At 38.9% G+C, this 19,367-nt stretch overlaps 2 protein-coding genes and 1 long non-coding RNA gene across 6 annotated transcripts in view; 1 reads left to right on the forward strand and 2 right to left on the reverse strand.

The window, feature by feature from the left end:
* The window catches only part of LOC122410862 (FMRFamide receptor), a 30,207-nt gene extending 28,865 nt beyond the window's left edge, over positions 1 to 1,342 (forward strand). The window contains exon 5 of the mRNA XM_043419313.1: positions 728 to 1,342. Within this exon, the coding sequence (XP_043275248.1) occupies positions 728 to 1,324 (597 nt within the window). The 3' untranslated portion in view covers positions 1,325 to 1,342. The remainder of the gene's footprint in view (positions 1 to 727) is intronic.
* Positions 1,343 to 4,701: 3,359 nt separating this feature from the next.
* On the reverse strand, positions 4,702 to 5,786 carry LOC122410863 (uncharacterized). 2 transcript variants are annotated; one of them, XR_006261028.1, is made up of 3 exons: positions 5,563 to 5,727; positions 5,164 to 5,461; positions 4,702 to 4,716 (listed from the first exon to the last, which is right to left on the reverse strand). It is a non-coding gene; the product is annotated as an uncharacterized lncRNA (long non-coding RNA). The 2 variants fall into 2 exon arrangements; XR_006261027.1 differs by lacking the exon at positions 4,702 to 4,716 and having other exon boundaries at positions 5,243 to 5,461; positions 5,563 to 5,786.
* A 1,732-nt stretch (positions 5,787 to 7,518) lies between these two features.
* LOC122411104 (tudor domain-containing protein 5-like) lies at positions 7,519 to 18,911 on the reverse strand. Of its 3 annotated transcripts, XM_043419646.1 has the most exons (10): positions 18,664 to 18,911; positions 17,852 to 17,958; positions 16,405 to 17,702; positions 16,018 to 16,220; positions 15,798 to 15,936; positions 15,293 to 15,514; positions 15,118 to 15,219; positions 9,811 to 11,293; positions 9,176 to 9,368; positions 7,519 to 8,385 (listed from the first exon to the last, which is right to left on the reverse strand). In XM_043419646.1, exons 3-10 carry the CDS (start codon positions 17,674 to 17,676, stop codon positions 8,154 to 8,156), a joined length of 3,846 nt encoding a protein of 1,281 aa, XP_043275581.1. In that variant the 5' UTR covers positions 17,677 to 17,702; positions 17,852 to 17,958; positions 18,664 to 18,911; the 3' UTR covers positions 7,519 to 8,153. The 3 variants fall into 3 exon arrangements, with proteins under 3 accessions (XP_043275581.1, XP_043275582.1, XP_043275580.1); XM_043419647.1 differs by lacking the exon at positions 9,176 to 9,368 and having other exon boundaries at positions 8,247 to 8,385; XM_043419645.1 differs by lacking the exons at positions 7,519 to 8,385; positions 9,176 to 9,368; positions 9,811 to 11,293 and having other exon boundaries at positions 11,829 to 15,219.
* Positions 18,912 to 19,367: the final 456 nt, after the last annotated feature.

The raw sequence follows: 19,367 nt of genomic DNA on the forward strand, positions 1-19,367 counted from the left end.
GCACATGAATTTTTTCCAAATTTTCGTGGATTTTTGAAATTTCTTAAAAAAATGTTGAAAAAAATTTTTTTTAAATTTGAATTTTGGATATGTTTTAGAAGACATATTTGTACCATCAGTTTTGAAAAGTCTCAAGGTTACTGGATCAAAAATGCACAAATAGAGCCACTTGAAAAATTGAAAAGAGGGAATTTCAAAAATCCACGAAAATTGTGAAAAAACATCATGAGGATTAAGAAAAATGCGCACATTCGTTTCGTAAAAAAGTAAAAAAAAGTTTACTGTAAAATTGTGAAAAAATTATTTATTTAAACAATTTATTAATAACTTTTGGGGAATATTATTGTTGATAATTGTAGCTCATAGCTTTCCAAACGTTGCTGAATTTTTTCAGATTTTTATTGCATCACGAAGTACGGTAATTCCGATCAGATACGATTTATCGGCGGGCTTTCCATCCGGTAATACCTTAATTTGAAAACGTCTTCAAATCGTCTTTTTCCGCACGTCGAAAGAGACGAAAATATTTGTAAAAAATCAAAATTCACGTCAATGGGACGAGGGAAATTGCATGAAACCGTGAATTTAACAGCTTTGAGAGATTTTAAGGGGTCAGGGCGACCCACCCCCGCCAGGGATGCTCGTCCCCCAGTCTCGAGTTACGAGTGCGTGCCTAAAAATATCTTTACCCCGAAATTGACGGATCGAACCGACTTTTGTGTTGCAGGTGAGGAAGGCGAACCGAGATCTGCAGCATTTGTCCCGTTCCCAGCGGCGAGAGATCGGGCTCGCGACGATGTTGATGTGCGTCGTCATAGTATTCATAGTGTGCAACGTTCTGCCATTGGTGTCGAACGTTTACGAAAAGTTTCAAGTTTTACCGCCGGTTTGGTTAGTGCAATCGGGGAATTTGCTCGTGACGATAAACAGCAGCGTAAATTTCATAGTCTACGTTATATTCGGGCGAAAATTCAAGAGGATATTCCTCCGGTTGTTCTGCAGCTCCAAGTTTTTCGGGCCGGGTCGAGACAGCCCGGAGTTCCAGACGAACGACGAGTCCGTGGTGACGAACATGACGAACATCGAGTTGAGAAACTCGATAAGAAGGTGCTACGGGAACAGGTCGAACACGATCGTCGGTAGGAACAACAACGTTCTTCTGACGAACGGGAGCACGCGGCAGAGCCTGAAAAACGTGGGGAGGTCCGCGAGCCCCGGGCCGTGCGTCTACTACCCGGCTCGGAGCCCGAGCCAGGTGTCGAGGAGTTCGAGCACCCAAAACGGTTGGGGCAAGAAAGAAATTGCGGAAACCGCGCTGCAGTAGGAGCCCGATTCCTTTTTGGGGGGGGGGGGGGGGGGGTTGAGAGTTCGAGGAACGGAACGCCTCGTCGTACACGTCGCACTTGGGGATGAAAACTGAAACTGCGGAAATGCCTCGCTTCGAAGTTCGCCGAGCAATTGTTTCGGCGTGCGAGTTTCTACTCGAGAAAAGCCTCGAGTTTCTCTCAATCAAAAATCTCTCCGGGGGGTCAATAAAGAAGTTTGAAACGCCGGTCAACCGGCCCGGAGCCTCGTGCGAAAGGATCGTGGGAAGGTGCCTCCTGGAGGGGTGAAAAGTTGGCCGGAAGTTCGGGGCTCTTGGTGGACTGAGGCAAAAACTCGGACGGAGAGCGCTGGACGAAGATAAGTTAATAAAAGTCCACGCGGGCCTTAAAGATTGGAAAGAATTAGGCTAAAGCGGGGGAAAGTTGGGCTCAGAGCGCGACGCTTTACGGGGCTGACGTCACACGGAGAAACTCGAGCGCCGGGAACACCCACGCCGAGTCAAATTACGCGCGGCGCAACGTACGAGAGAAAAAATCGTACTTAATGGAGCCTCGCAGTGTGGGAATCGGAGGCACGATAAATCGCGACAAATCCAGGAATATTGAGAGCAGCAAAAAACACGACAAACGAGAACCTTGCGTTGGATGTGACGCGTGCTTTATGTCACTCTTGGGAAGCTCCGAACGACGACGCTCGACACACACGCTCTCTCCCCCTCCCTCTGCTTCGCTGTCGCTTCATTTTTACCAGGAAATTACGCACGCTTCACCTCCGCAAACACCGCCGCTGGGACGAGAGTGACTGAGTCACCGGTGTGTACACACTGACCGAAAAAACACTTTCCTGATTAATAACGTTCATTGTGCGTGTCGTGAAAGTCGAAAGTATAGGAAGCAGAAAGAAGAAAAGTCGCTACGAGTCCCCCGCAGGGACTAAATAAGTGGGTCACGTACCTCCGCAGCAGGAAATTCTCGAGTGTTTTATGGACGAATTGGATGGTGAAGGAAACTGTGAGAACGCACTTAATGGACGAGTTTGAACGCAGAGCTGCTGTTCAAACTCGTCCATTGAGACAGGAGTCGTGCCGAGGAAGCACCAACTCAGATCGAATTCAAAGTTATTTCGTGTGCAATGAATTTCGGTATGCACCGTGTCTGTAGTTACGTCGAATTCTCTGTGTATATCGTCGTCATCTTATTAAATTGTAATGTTTCGATTCATCGAGAAAGTATACGGCTCAATCGCATGAGAAATGCAAGAAAATATGATGAGCGAATGAACGTCATTTTCATGCTGTAAATAATTCACACGAAACGTCATTTTGTCACTGTAAACTTAAAAATACTTCATAAATCACTACGATATTTTTTTTTACTATACGCTCGACGAGTGGATGCAAGAAGTTGCCTGGTGAAACGCTGAACGAGAAAATTCAATTATCTTTCTGTCATCACTTTCTGTTACTTCGCAAACGAGTCCAAACATTTTGCCGATGGGCGATGCGATCAGATTTTCCATGGAGCTCGATGGAATGTTTTTTCGAACAGTGAAATTCGTTGGAATATTTTTATTTCAATTTCGCATCCGAAGTTTGATCGGTTTTCAACGATTATTCCTCGATACAAGGCGAGCGAAAGAATCGAATCCGAAGTTACGTTGTGTTCGTTTTTTTAGGTTATTTAACGGAACAGAGAGAAAAGATTTTCAATTGGCTGAAAATTTTTCGATTTTTATTGCTTTACGAATCGAGCCCGGAAATTGTGATAATAAAACGTAATAATGGAAGAAATTATGCGGATACATGGAACGATTAAAGATGAGAAATTTTACGAAACTATTTGATGTCTATTCGACACGAAAATTACGAATTTACTGGGAGAAAATGTGGTAGGAAAAATCGAAGGAACTAAACACCGGAGTGTTGCGTACAGATTGAGGGTATATGTGAAAAAAAGGGTTGAATTCAATTTTACGTAAACAATTCGGATGAATATAATGAAAAACGGAATCGTTATTGAAAAATTTATGCATGAGAAAAGATGCATGAAATATTCATAAATTTATTTATCATCTTGACTAAATGTATATTTTTGAAAAGCGTTCCTTCAATTTTCCCCATATTCACGTGGGTTATGCAATTATTCATGATTTGCACAGTGAATAAACGCAAAGGTACTCAATTTCCGTTTTTCACTTTGCTATATCACCCCTCAATATCGAGTCGGAAATGAGAAATAATAAATCGCGGGAAAATAATAAATCGCGATCTGCGAAACATAACCTCCGAAGCATAAAATTCGAAAACAATGTCTACCGAGCCAAAGATAATTATTTATCGTGTTGAAGAAGATGTAAACGCGAGCCTGCATATAATCATTTCATTCTTCATACAATTCAAGACTCACCTCTGCGAATTTTCGATAATGCGAACCACTTTTTATTACGTGTTAAAATAATAAATAAATGATACGAAATGTTGCGTGTGTTCAAACGCACCAAATTGTCAACGTATATATTTATTAAGAGGGGAAGAAAAACGCTCTCATGGCTGTACGACAAAGTTTTACGGAATCCTAGTCATGAAAATTTCTATCAGACTACGTTAATCAAAAAGTAAAAAGTTTATCTATTAAGAGTATAATAAGCGATCACTTTGAGGCATTAAAATACGAATAAAAATCCTTTCAATTATAAACATAATTACATAACCCCCTAACAAAATGATAACTCTTCGTGATCGTCAACGACGTTCATAATAAATAAGCTTCGAAAAATGAAATTCTTGTGTATCGGATTTAAGCTTTACGCATTCACATAAATATATAAAAAAAGAGAGTAATGAATATCAAAATAATAAAAATGATAAAATATGTAAGATGATAACGAGACTCATAATTATGAATTACATAATGAAAAGCGAATCGTTCACTTCTCGTTAAATGCTGAAATAAAACGCAACGGGACTTCGTAAAGGCTTTTCACAAAATCAGTGGAAATTTTAACGACTGTTAGTTATAGCGTGTTTTGAAGATTTTTTTTTACTGGAACACTAGGAATTTATTGGTCATTAATTTGTTGAGAATATTTCAAACGATTCGTTCAAACCCACTCAATTTTTTGACTGATTCTTCCAAGTCGAAGGCTTCTCCTTCGCAATAATAATGAAACACAAATGACCATTTTTAATGCATATACGATTCAGTGTTTTTGTGCCAGTAAACGTGACTGCTTCATCATTTTACTATATTGTAAATATACAAAAATATGACTATACAATATTTATGTACATATATGAAGAAATATACGTGTATAAGAATCCTTCGTACATCACTTTTGTTGAATTATTATTCTCTGTAGGTATGTATTTTGTCCCACATTCCGATACTCCCCCTAAAAACCTTTGTTCAATGAATTTCAGAAAACTGCATCGAAACAAGTGTTGAAAACAGAAATTTATAATGAAACTGCTTCTTTGCTTCCAGTTTTTTTTGTGCTTTTTTTCAAAACGTCCTCCATGTTAATATGCTATTCAAGATTCCACACGGAAAATTCACTTTTCAACATCAATCGAATATTTGAATCTCGCAATCAACAGATATTTGTAATTGAGCTTACGGTTTTAAAACAACAGAACATTCTACGCATTTCAGCAGTATCGAATCATGGTAGACGGCATGTGTTTTCAAACATTATCAGAGACTTTTGATACACTAACTAGACTGTAAAAATTAATCTGGTACACATTACAATGATCTTTGAAAAGTACTAATTGATCTAAAAGTGTGCCAACTTGTTTACTCTTGGAAAAAATGAAAATGAAAAAAAAAATGCACTTACCTGAATCAAATTGCTAATGTGTAAGAAACTTCCGAAAGAGGATTGTGAGAAGAAATAAAAGAGATTGAAGTAATGAAAGTGCTTGGCTAAACTTGTATTAGATTGAGCACACAAGTCATATTACAAGTTTTTCTTTTGACCAACATAATTGTTATGTAAGCACTCTTGGAGTTCTACAGTCCGTCGGAGAACAAAAAAAGATGATACTCTAAAATTTGACATATTACTGCTTCTTTTTTGGCTTAAGGGCGAAGTAGAGACCGATCAGACCCATCACAGCGTACGTCGCTTTCGCAACCTGTAATTAATAATAGAAAATAAAAAGGTACAGGCAAAACGTCTAAACAAGAAGAGGTTAGAAAACGTTTTTTCCCGACTTGAGTTATAAGTTGTACTCACATTAGCTCGTCCGTGGAATGTCGAATTATTGAAATATTTTGAAAGGCCAGTTAATTTCACCTCTTCAGACATTTTGATATAGTGTCACAGAAATTGGTTTCTTTAAATGACGCAGAGCACGACGTGACCACGTAGTGTTTCTCGTTTTCTTCTGCTAATGCGCCATTTTTAACATTTCGTGCGGAGCAGCACCCCGAACGTCATCGAGCGCATGCACGACCGCATGATCGATACCGCAGTCGACTTGTGTATGACCGGGAAAATAACTTGTTTTTTGAATTTCAAAACGTCTGAATTGATATGAAACATTTCTGAGTTAACGAATTAATTTGGTCTTGAGAAAACTTGAAATTATTCAACTATGTTAGGATCTTGCTTTCTTCATTTTCCAGTACAAAAAATATAGAAGGACACCAGCATAAGTTGCCTTCGCTACCTGCAATTTTTATAGACCGATCAATTATACTCACGCCTTGAATATTCATTCTGTAGATAACTCATCATTGGTTATTTGTTATAATCGTAATTTTCGTTAATGTAAAAATGATCGTCAATTTACAATAAATGAACTGAAAAGCATTTTGGTTTCTTGTAAGTGTACCCACATTTGCTCTTCCATACATAGTCTCAGAATTGAAATGTTTGCTGAAATTAAACGTAGGCAATTTTTGCCTGAAACGTGCCACCGGTAACAGAACCTTTTTGGCTGCTTCCCCAGCATCTTTGGTGTTTGACGCACCGGATCCCATTTTTTTAAACATTTTGTTAAGCATCGATGGCATTTTTTGTAATTCTGCACTTGTTGGTATATTTTTCGTAAATTTTTCCTTGTCTATGACAGTTTGACTGAGATTTCCCGCTATTTCCTGCAGGAATGTTTGAACAAACACGACAAAATAAACAAGTTTTCGGTTCTTCACTGTTTCGCGTTCTCAAAAATAATCCTACGAATTTCGCCACTCTTTCCAACTGTTTTCGAATTTTTCAGGTCCAGGAAAATCAGCAAAGCGAATTACCTTGAGAGCTTTGTACAAATCAAGCATGGCAGTAGTCATTTTCTTTCCGTAATCGGCCATGACGTCATGAAGATCTTTGACAAAAGTATTCGCAGCCTCGTTCTTCCTCAGTGTGTTTGTCATATTTTCCGTCAGTTTTTTAATCGTGGCTATTCGGTCGTCCATATACTTGACGAAATTTTTTGCTTCTTCGCTCGTAATTATTCTCGTTTGCAGTTTGTCCTTCATTTCACCGATGTACTTGATTTTCTCTTGTGATAATTTTTCCAACTGATTTTTATACTCGTGGAGAGAAGCTTGTAATTTGCTCAATTCATCTTTCGAAAGATTCTTCAATTGTTGGAGATCGGTAGCCACGAAATTCGAGACTTTTTTGGAGACCGTGTCGTAGAGATCTTTTATGGTTTTCTCAGCAACGGACAGCAGCGACGCTATGTTGCTCATCGAGGACGACGAGATGTTTGAAGATTTCGATGATTTAGTAGCGTCGATGTTTTTCACAGGATTCGACATTTTCTTCGTTTCGTCACTGGACTTTGATTCCGGATCGCAAGAACTCTTATTTTTCAAATTACGCTTCTCAATTTCATTAGAATTCTCATCTTGTTTGTCTCCCATTTGAATTATTGCATTGAAATCTCGTGTCATCGAAATGTCACGATAATTTTGAGTTTATAGGTTTTGATTTCTGCGTATCGATATTGCGATTATCTCCTAATATCATCCAACTGCACGGGTATGTATCGGAAAACAAACAAAAAAGCAGCGCAGTTGTCAGAAATCGTTTCTACTTGCAATGCTCGATGAACCAGAATCCGAATCACGTTTCAATCGAGATAATCCTGCCGCCCAATTTTTTCGATATAACGAAATGTAAGAGTACAAAAAAATGAAAGAACAAATATTGAATCGCTGGATGTATAAAAAATGAATAGAATACTTGAAGATACGAGAACATTTTTTAATTGGATTGCAAAACAACGCTTCTCTCAGAAAAAAACTGTTTACAATTTGCAACTTATTCTCGTAACACTTTTAGTTACCAACTAAATGTGCACTACGATCCAGTGCAACTAAGGAACTAATTTTCCCTTATTATTCTCTAATGAAAGTACGTTCTTGGGAAAAAACATTACACGTTAAGCTCATAAGTTATATCAGCAATTAATTAGTAATAAAATCATAAATAAAACATTATTTCGTTGATAAACTAAAGATAAAAACAAATTCCTAGGACCGTCAGAGGAATACAAAATAATCTGCGACGTAATACTTTTCTCGCTGAGAAGGTCCATTTGGAATTGAAAAAAAAAAAAAAAAACAAACAAAACAAAACTCCAAAATAATGTATCTAAAAAAATTCATCTACTTGCGTTTGCTCAATGATTTTCAAATTTTAATGACGTCCAAAATCCATTGGACTACGGTGTCGTAATAACGAATTGAGGTCAATATTTTTAAATATCATCAATATTACCACTTATTCATACCTGATAACGATACTACCGGACCCGGAGTAACGCCAATCGTATGATAATAGTAATGACAATTTTTTTGTGCTATCTCAAACGCTAATTACGATCTTGGACACTCTTGCTGGTACTGGCCCCAAGCATTTATCACCGTTCGAATGTCATAGAGCACCGTAGATGACGCAGGATAAATCTGATCCTTAGCTGCTAGAGTGACTTGTTTCGGCTTGATCATGTTCAGCTTATGGAGAATTTTAAGGGCGCTTTTCAGCGGTACCAGGGTTAGGAACTGGTCGATTTTGTTGAATTGATCCCTCGGTACGTTTACTGAAGTGCTGAAATAAAGTTAAAAAAATCTCTGTATTCAGTTGCATTACAATGTTTCAAACGCGCGTTTTAATCAAGCTAACGTTTTTTCAAGCCGAATCTCTTGTTATAAATTAGCAAAGATGTGATCGATGCAATTGTTAGTAACGTTGAATTATCATTGATGCATTTGTTAGTAACGTTGAATTATTGGTGATGCAATTATTAGTGTCCATTCGATCAAACAATTTTGCACATTCAATAATTTTTTTAACACGGTGCCTCGTTATCGTTTACATATAAATGCAGGATATAGGAGATTGGAGTGGAATGACAAATATTGATTGCATTAAATCAAGAAATTTTCATGGCCCACAAAAAAAGCAATTTACACTGATATTGGCTCTCCGAATCTTCTGACATACCAAGCAGTACGAACGGGTATTCGTCTACTCATCACTATTCTTGTTGTTCTATTATTTTTTTTTTTTTTTTTATGTACAAAGAACAAAGAATCATGACAGTACGAAGGTGGCGCACTAATTCAACGGAAAGACATTGACAAAGGTAAAATAATGCAGGAAACGAAAGAACAAAAAATTGGTATTTTACAGAAAGACGAAGCTCATTGAATTATTCGTTACGAAGTGTCGTTGGGTAAAGCACAAAAATGTAATCAAAATACGAAAGGGACGAAATAAATCCAAGTTTGATCGAAAATTCGATAAACACTTGTCCGCGTAGGTTTCATTTCAATTATTTGAAATAGTGACTTTTACGAAGTAATGAAATGATAGTATGAACTGTTCGAAATATTACCCATCGAGTTCGTTGAACAACGAGGAGTTATTGGTTCGACCTATTTTCAAAAAAGGAATCTCAACTCTTTGAATAGAGAGGATCTTTAACATCGCGTCTGATGACATGTTCGTGAATGCAGCCGCAAATTCTTCGACGGCTATCCATCCCTCGTTTCGATAGATTATCAGAAAGACGTAGCGAGTACTTATCTCTGGAGAAAAAAGTCAACGGATAATAAGTGAATATAAAAAAATCAAAATGAATTTCAATGGGTGCAGGGAATATAGACAGTTCCTATGACAGCATTATGAAAAAATGCTTTTCGACTCATCGTCCAAAGAAATATTCTTGAATATTGCCAAAACAGGTAATTTTAAATCTATTTTTCAGAATTTGAGACGTTTGAGAGAAGGAATCGTGCACATGAAACATTGTACGCCACTCCTACATTCAAAAGACAATTCAATAAGGACTTTAACACGGGAGTTTTCAAGCGGGCTTTTGACCCAGATAATGCACGAACTTGAAAGATTTATCAGAAACGAAAAACATATTGCAATAGCAAAGCATGCTGCAGTTTTTACCCTTGCACAATCATGTACAAACTGTTTTTATTTTTACAAGCAATTTTTCAAAATTGTCAGTGTACTCACGAACTTTCCTAACGCTCCAAATCATTTGTCCCGTTGCGTCTTGGGCGTATGCTATTTCGGTTCTTATCCGTCTTTCACTGACCGAGTGATCTTGATTTTGGGAAGTTATGTTTTTCGGCGCCACTGCGTTTGATTCTGCGAGCTGCTCAGCATCGGGAATTTCTCGCATTGTCTCAAATCGGCTTTTGTTCGAGTCAGATGGTGATTTTATTCTCTTCTGGAATGCGATCGCGCTGTCGATCGAGTCGAGCCAATCCGATGGAGAGCGCGACGAATTGTTGTTTGAAAATCGAGTACCGTTGCAAACAACTCGTTCGATGGGTGTTTCGTTAAAATCAGGCAAAGTTTGCGCGGGAGGACCTGTGGACGGCGTTGATGCAACGGAGTAATTATTGTTCGCGTGGAAGCCACTTTCGATCCACGATTCAACGTTGACCCTTTTCAATTCGATTATTTTTTGTCGTTCCTTCATAATTTCCTTCGTTTTCTCCATGTAATTAGAATAGTTTTTATTCTCGTTGTTGTACATAACTGGTCCAGATTCGTAAATGACTCGAGGCTGCGGTTCGAACTCTGGTCTCTTCGTGTGTGAACTGCTCGCCCTACGAGGCCTTTTCAGTTGAGATTTTTCTGGCAGAGATTGCGAATTCATTTCCGACAAAACATCGAGTCTAAAGGGATTCGTATCTTTGAATTGGAAATGTCCAGGCTCAGAAGGCTGTTTCGAAGCAAAAGTACGCTCCGAAAAATTATGAACGGATAGCCTCAATGAATCCTGGAATTTTTGGCGCATGGATGTGACCCAGTCGTTTGACAAAGTCGGCGCAGACTCGGTAACAACTCGGGTGCGTTCAGGAAAATAGCTCTCAAACTGATCGACCGGTGCATCAGAGACGACGTTAGGACTCGAATCGTGGTCCGATTGATGCTCCGCAAAACCGTTGAACTTCACTGTTGTAGTAGGATCCATAGGGGTCGTTAGTTCGACGAAAACATCGGCCGGAGGATTCGCACTTTCATCGGCGACTTCCGGCTCGAGTCTCGAGGAAAAAGTATTTTCATGGTTTTTCACGTTTGACTGAACAGTTGACGTTTCTGTCGGACCGTTAGATTGCTGGGGTGTAACTGGAGTTGGTGATGTTCCATTTCCTGAACTCACCGGGTCGTTCGATGAACAAGTTGGTCGTAAAAGTTCACAGAGTTCTTCAAAAATTTTAATCACGTCGGGCTCTGCAGAAATGCCATTCTTCAAGAATATTTCAACATCGAATTTAAATCGCGCCGCTGATACTCTTATGCACTCGTTCATATGTTGGTGAATATCGAAACCCATCGCAATGCTTTTCGCGAGCGTGAAATCCGTTATGTTCGGTTCTTCCTTTTCCGAAATAGAGCTCAAACCGTTCTGTCCTTGACCCGTTCCGTATGACCTCGATTCTGATGATTGGTTGTAAGGCCTTTCGTTCATATCAACCGTTTCGCCCTGCAGAAGCACGTAAGTTAACAAATTTGACATATTGCATTGGGGATACATTTTAAAAATATATCAGATATTGAAGTCCCCTTCAAGTCTCTGATCTGATTAATGGGCAATGACATTGCTAAGCTGTGGGTATCATCGAGTTTGTTAAAACACGAAAGTACGAATTTCTATCGAAATATCGTGAAGGGTTTTCTCAAAATTTCCAAATTATTCAAGCGAAACAACTGAATTTAATTAAATCTTCCCTCATATTTTTCACGTTTGTGCAATATTGTTATAAAGTGGAATAAAATTGTTTTTTGGGTCACCATTAGTGTTTGTTCGATAATATAATAAAACTCAAACTCAAACTAAAATCTCTTGCAACAACAAAATGTACAAATGTTTTTTCTTTCAAAGTTATGACTAGGGGGATGGTCGTCAAAAATTGATAGCCGGAAGCTGGCATTATTCGTCACTGGGTATTCTCGTGCCCTCAACCATTCCCTTTAAGTAGGATAGCTCGAAATAATAAAATAATGAAAAATCTCTCCGGTTTTGTTTAACGAAAGTATACTTTATTTATAATGTTTCAGAGAATGTACAAAACCTATAAGAATTAAATATTCAAAAATGGTACAAAAAAAGGACTGATTTTTCCCTCGTGAAAATATTGAATAGCAGAATAATGCTATAGTCGAAGATGGAACACAAAGTTGTTTTTCTGTTGGCCTGTACGTTTTTTGATAAAGTTGAAGAATATAAAATTCAGAAAATCTTTGAATAATATCGAAAAAGGATTCGATTTATGCGTATCATACTGTCTATGATTAAGTGAAAAAATGAAATTAAAATTATTATATTCGTCGTGCGGGATTGATATCATTTGTCAAAATTTAACGTACACACTGCGTAGGTTAACTGAATATGAAAAATATAATAGAAAAATAGCAAAAACTTCAAAAATAACGTTTTAGAGCTTTGATGAGGGAAATTTTGTAACTAGTGTCCGATTTTTCCCCGGATGAGCTATCGTCAAGAGCCGCAAAAGTGTTGGGCTTATTGAGCATCGGCGATTTCTGAATTTCACTCAAAATCGAATAACGTTTGTAACCGGATAACGAAGATTGTTCGGGAGTAGCGTTTTGCGTTAGAGATTCGTCGTTCGAAGAAGAATTTGGATCGATGAGAGGTTTTTTGTCATTTCGAAAATCGCAGGATCGGGAGGGCGTGCGAGATTCGTCGTCATCGAGAGGCAATTCCGATTTGTTGAACATGGAATCTTCGGTGAGATTTAATTTCGCATAAGCAAACGAATCGTCGTCAATCGTAATAGATTTACAGTCCTTCGCCGGCGGGTCGGTGTCAGTTTCCTGTCTCGAGGAACCGTGCGACCTCGTATCGATGTCAATGTCTTCGGACATTTCGATACTGCTCTCGTCGCTCGGGTCGATCTGCTCCGAATTCACTTCTTCAATAACGACCGATTGACTTCCAGAAGGTTCTGGACAATTGTTCACTGTTTCACAAGTTTCGGGAACCTCAGGAAGACGCCATCCGGGAGAGTAATCCCACTCGTCATCGTTAGACTCGAGATTCAAATCGTCGAAGACTGGAACCTCTTCAGAGGCACGAGGTTTTGACGAGACAGTCATTAGTTCGTTTTCTTTTTTGTGGTCGTTATTCTCCATCTTTTTCTGCAGATCACAGAGTTCCTCGTTCACCAGCGTTAGCGAAGCGTTGGCTCCATTTTTCAAACTTCGTTCTTCAATTAGAGAATTATTAATGGAAATAAGAGGCGAATCTACTGCAACAAATGTCTTATCTTTCCCGATCTTGGTTTCCTCGAACGATAAATCGTCGGAATCGAGAGTGGAGTTGAAGGTACTATTCGCGTGCGAGTGAATCAAGTTTTGCAGTGGCGTCTTCGATTTAAGACAAACATTTTGGAGCCAAGCATTCGTGTCTTGTGGTGAATCTGAAACGGACCCCTTTTCACCAGGTTCTTCAGTATTGCAGCTTGATCCCTTGATATTCGAGAGCAAATCCGGTTTGTTCGTACTCGATTCACCGATGTCCGCGATTAAATTTATTTCCAATGCAGAAGATTTCTGAATCGGTTGCCCAGTCGATATTTCACTCGAGGAATCCTTCGAGTCCGAAAACTCAATTAAATTTACTGACTTTGTTGATTGTACAGCAGAATCCGAACTCTCATCCCTCTCGCTCAACGACTCCGACAAAGTTTTCGACTCTTTGCTCTGTGACGAGCTCGAATCGACAGCCTGATCATCGTCCGAACTGTCCTTCAACACCTCGCTTCGTATAATATTCATTATTCTGTCCGGTATAAATAGTTTTACACGCTCTTGGCGCTGCTCTTTCAGTCTGTTCTTCATCATTTTCAACCGAGGTTTTATGTCCTTTATCGGTTTAATATTTCCTCTGAGTAGTGCAGGTGCTGATTCAACCTTCGCACAATCTGAGAGTATAACTTCATCGACAATTCGTACGAAACATTTATCAGCTTTTGGGAGGTTCGAAGGCTCTTCGTTTCTTAGTAATTTATGATTTTTCTTTGTGATCGATACCTTTTTTTTAGTCTCTGAATTTTTGATCAATTTTTTTATATCCTCCAGTGGAACAGCCTTCCAATGACCTTTATCACCATCCGCACCATTATTTATCGTCGTCGGAACCTTCATTTCCTCGATGTGAAAAAAAATTGGCGTTTTTTTTTTTACTGAGTCGACATTTGCCTCTCCTTCACGGCCTTTCATCTCCTTTTCGCATTCTGTTTCGCCAGAGCCAGAAGAACTTTGGTCTCTCTTTTTCTTCACGAGATCCCATAAGGCTCTTCTAGCCACTGGAAGTTTCTTCGGCCCATCCCAATTTGAATTATCAGTGTTTTCTTTCCCAGTAACGTCCGAGCGAGATTCAAGCTCCTTAAGGGATTTATTACTCTCGTGATTACGCCGTTCCTGCACCTTTGATTCATGCTTAGTAACATCCTTACTTATTTTTTCTCCGATTTCAGTCGGACGACTAGGAATATTCGTTGCTTTTTTGTCAATTTTATCAGGTTTCGAAGCCATTGACCAATCAATGAATTCCATACGACCGTTGCCGCCGAATCTGCTATGCAATGTTCCAAATTCAGGTAAACTTTCGATTGGGCCAGAATTTCGGAGATGTAAGGGAACGACTTCGTTCGGCGGATTGACAGCTCGATCCTCATCGGTCATGCTGCTGTCGTCAGTGGGAATTTCCGTGATGCATTGTTTCCTCATACTTGACTGGGGATTTTCAACATTAGAATGCTGGTTTTTACGAACGTCACTATTCAAAAAGTGCCCGGATAGAGAGAGGTTCGTAGGACCCCGATCTCCACGGTACGGTGAATCACTCTCGGTAGTTCTATCGGCTTCCGATAGTTTGCGACTCTGATGTGATTCACACAGATCTTTGAGCAGTTTTTTATTGATTTTTTGATCGCGTGTACCGGAATCCAATTTCGCTTGGCTCGTTTTATTCTCGTCCTTGACAACGCTCTCTTCACAGTTTCCTGACGAAAAACGACGATTCTCGCATTCCTCTCCCGTGCTGTCGTCAACTAACAATGGTGACGCTGAAATTTTACCGAGCCTTGATACACGATGTAATTTTAACAAACTATCGTAAAAATCGCGCTTTTCCATTAAATCGTTCTCGATCCGTGCGTTATTCGCTTTTGAGTAAATCTCACTTGTATCGCTCGACAAGAGCTCTTTACCACTTTGTGGGGAAATGCGAGACTTGCATTCCAAGAAACGTCGGAATGGATAGTTCCGTGGCCTGATACGAACCATAGATCCATAAACCGCGAAACCGCTTTGAACCATCCAATCGTTTATGTGGAAATCCTCGGGTCCGTCGGTGTTTGTCAACGCCACCATCATCGAATTCGTCTGACGAGATACGAGAAAACCAGTTAAGACATTAAAAAATATTGTGTTAATGCAGATTCAATGCAGAACTTACATCTGTGTCTATCGAAGCTATCGTAGCAACGAGTGGCACGTTCGTTGTTCTATTAACAAATTCACATGCAACGTTCCACGGCCATTGAGTTCCTGACACAGGTTTCACGTTGTACAAGCCACAAGGTATCGCCTGCGCTGGTATATTCGAAAACTTGCGATGCAAAAAGTGTATGGATTCCGCTGGATAACTCTTGATGGTTCCATAATCGTAGAACAAAACCTGTAAACGCACCATCCAGAATCTTTGAGTCTTCGTTTCCATCACTGATTCGTTGAGCTTATCCGAATTCATTATAATTTTGTATTACAAATCCACAAGCCCAAATTCATTCTCAAGTGACCATGCAAAAGAGATTTTGTAAAGAAAAACGAGAGAAAGTGCTCTCAATCATAAATTCCTTTTCAAGTAAAATATTATTACTTTTCTTTATCTTTTTTTCCCTGCAGATGATATGCCACAATGAATATTTGCGGTTGAAGAGATAACGTTAAAAAAAACTTACAGTAACGTAATTGTCTGGCCTGACAGTCTTGATAATGGCTCTGTGCCATTTACCATCATATGTACAAGCACAATTCATCCCTTTCTCCATCACAGCCAACGGTAGCACGTATTTTTTAGCCTCACGTTCGTAAAAAGCGCTAAAATAAATAAAAATCCATTCAAAATGTGCTTTCAAAAAGCCCGGTTAGTAATTCTTTAGAAAGAAGTTTGGAACCTACTGAAGTTCGTTCATGAAGCTTTGGAATTTGGGGATTCGCCGAAACAATTGTATCCAAAAGAATGTCGGTGTATAAACGTCGCAAACTATCACGTTGATGTATTCGTTAATACCACGATTCAACTCCGTGACACAAATTTGCGCCACCGTCTCGTTCGCTGTCATCACTCCGTCGGGGATAAGTTTATCCATTGTTAATTTTGACTAATGAAAAAAAATAAAAAAACGTTGTTCAGCAGAAAGTCGATACTTTTCCAATCAAAATTGGACTCGATCGAGACTAGCAATTATGAAAGTTAAAAAAATTCTCATTTGACGTGAGCCATTTCCGAAAGTTACTAATGAAGACATGGAATCAAAGTAAGATTATTAATAAAGTTTATCGTACCAAAACAGACGGGATTGCTTCAGTTGGTTCGACATACTGTTCATAGATGTTGTGAAGAGTAGCGAGAGTGGCAACTTTAGGTCTTTCACGAGGCTTGGCGTCTGGAATGCCAGTTTTAGCATTATACAGTTTGAAATCCCCTTTGTCTTGTGGTCTCGTTGATTGAAAGATCCCTGGCAGATGAGACACAAACTCGATAACGCTGACGAAGCCAAGTTCTTCGTAGTTGAGAGGAATCGTATATTCGTTTCGGTATAATTGAGGCAAATCAGCGCACCAGATACCATCAGGATGTTTTTCGATGAGTTTCTGCAAGCGGATTCGCGTTCGTTCGTTAATGAGATGGCTTATCGCTTCGTTATCGGTTGCGTCGTCGTTGGTGGAGGTTGTTTCTTGCAGCTCATGGAAACCCGGTGGACACTTAACGGTCTCATTTTTGTCAGAAGTGGACGTGGGATAAACGGGTGTTTTTTCATTTGATGGATGGTTTTCTTTTGGTTTATTGTCCTCCTTTTGCACGATCTTTTCATTCGCTTCGGCATAGAAATCTTTGCTACAGTCATCGTCTTCGCTGTGGGAAAATCCAGCTGGCCTGCAGGTGGCTTTTCTTTCATTAAATTGCGAAGGCTGGCTGTTGGCTCGAGATTCTTCACTTGTGGAGGCATCTCGAGGTTGCGGCTGTTTATATTCCTGATGACGGTACGGTGAAACCGCCGGATACAACCAGTCACCTGCAACTTCTACCTCATGAGCAATGTCTGCCAACTGCCGCTTCAAATCCATCCAGTTGATGTGAGCATCCAAGTTTTTTTTCACGAAATCAAGAACTCGACTGTGATGGATACCGTTTACATTATTCTTCACGAGTTTTGCTATCTCTGTCAACTGCTTACTGCTTAATCTCATTGGCGGCAATTGAACTTTTGGATAATAGGCGCTTGGCTTGTGCAATCTCCTTGTCGGACGAGCCATTTTTCTGCGATTCTGACCAGCAACCAGATTACTCACATGTTGCGTTTTCTCCGACACTACCGGATAAGCATAATGCATTCCGTTGGAAGGTCTTATGCTCAATCCATCAGGTAGACTCCGTAGAAAATCCACCAGACATCCATGACCAAATTCTCTGAATGGTATGCGTATACCAGTTTCTTCTTTGAAGTCGTAGTCCAATTTAACTATTGGCACACCTGTTGTAAGCGCCTCTTTCCTTGCTATCAACAGGGAAGACAAGAGGTTCTTAACTTCCTCTCTGGACAGTGAGGTCGGCATTTTCAAAATGGCTGTAGCACAATTATCTGAAATAAAATCAAAAAATTTCATTTCTCCATCAATAATCTTAACAACACGCCTCTCAATTACAGGAAAATAGCTCGGAGGATTTTCCTTCGTGTACTTAATGGTTTTTAGAACAAAATAAAAACATTTATAAAACAATCAATCTTACAGACGCAAATCCTTGGTTCAAGCAGATTGAAGCTACATTGTCACTGGTATAAAGAAGTTTGGAGAAATGAACTGCCAACTTTGTTTAGTCCATGGACTTTCTGAAATCTTGAAAAAATTCAATTTTGGAGATAATGATCTTCCAATTTTTATTCACTTTTATAAAACATGCAGCAATTCAATAAAAAAAAATGTTCATTTTTATATGTATTTTTCTTCCACAAATCTGTTTTTCAATTAATGGTTGAAAAAAACTATGGTAATGAACCACACTGTTCATTTTAAATATCAACATTTAATTGTAAAAATATAGTAATAGAGCCAATAATTCATTGAAACATTGAATTGTATTTTTTACATTGTGATACATTTATTATCTAAAAATCCCAGTAGAAATTTCAACCTAAATGTCTCAAAGAACGTTTTTTTAACATACAATGGTATCACAATGAGAGAATTAAATATATTTATTTCAATTGAGAGAAAAAATCTGTACCATGTCATGAAAAAAATGTCAAAATCAATCATTGATTCCTGTTCACATCGATTGCTCTTTATCTGATCATCGGCGGTTAGGGCCATATTCGTTTATCGTTCGTACAACGCTATTTCGATTATGTAGAAAAAAAAACCGTACATTATTTTGTTCATACGCTTTACGTATATCTATGACAAATTTTTCCGTACGACACGATGAATGAAACAGATTTTCACAATTTCATTGGTCGAACCATTTTTTTTTAGCAAATATCAAAGTGTAGAAACGTAAGTAATAATATAATAAGAATTTAGACACAAAGAAATGAAACTTACCTCATCAGTTGCACGTGGCTTCCAACACCGGCCAAAAGAAAAAAAATAATGCGCCGATTAATTATCGCTGATTACCAACAGGCGTATAAGTTGAAACAAAAAAAACTAATGATTTGAAATATTTTATATTGACACTACAAACACAATGGTTAGTGTAAAGAAGACACGAAAATTCGGGAGGGATTAGAATTTCCTAGTTCATAGCACCAAAAGCGAAAGACCTCTGCTGCCCTTCGGAAGGACAAAGAACAATTACTGTAAACAAGCACTCGCAACGTAAGAAGAAGACAAGCTCATATTGCGGATAAAACCGCCAAGCGAGCGCAGAGGAAACCATTGGCTCATACTCTGGGCCAATCACGCCTTGAGTAAGAAGGGAAAGAAGGCATATAATTGGAGAATAGCGTGTCGGTGAAATATTTTGCATGCCGCGTTTTTTTGCTGAGAAATTCACAAAATATCATTATATATCATTTCTGTCATCACTCATCGATGAAATATCCCAAAAAAAAAACACAATTCCTTACTGAATATATAAAAATTATTCGGTTTTGGTCGTTTCTATAATTGTGTTAATATTTTCTGAATACTGCGTGCTTGTGGGGTTTTCATCAACATTTTTTCTGGTCTGTACATATCTCTCGCAGTGTAATCTGTGATTCCCTTTTCTTTCGTTATGTACTGCCACGGCTTTGAAAGATTAT

Source organism: Venturia canescens, chromosome 5 (genome assembly GCF_019457755.1).
Source record: "Venturia canescens isolate UGA chromosome 5, ASM1945775v1, whole genome shotgun sequence".
Taxonomy (NCBI): domain Eukaryota; kingdom Metazoa; phylum Arthropoda; class Insecta; order Hymenoptera; family Ichneumonidae; genus Venturia; species Venturia canescens.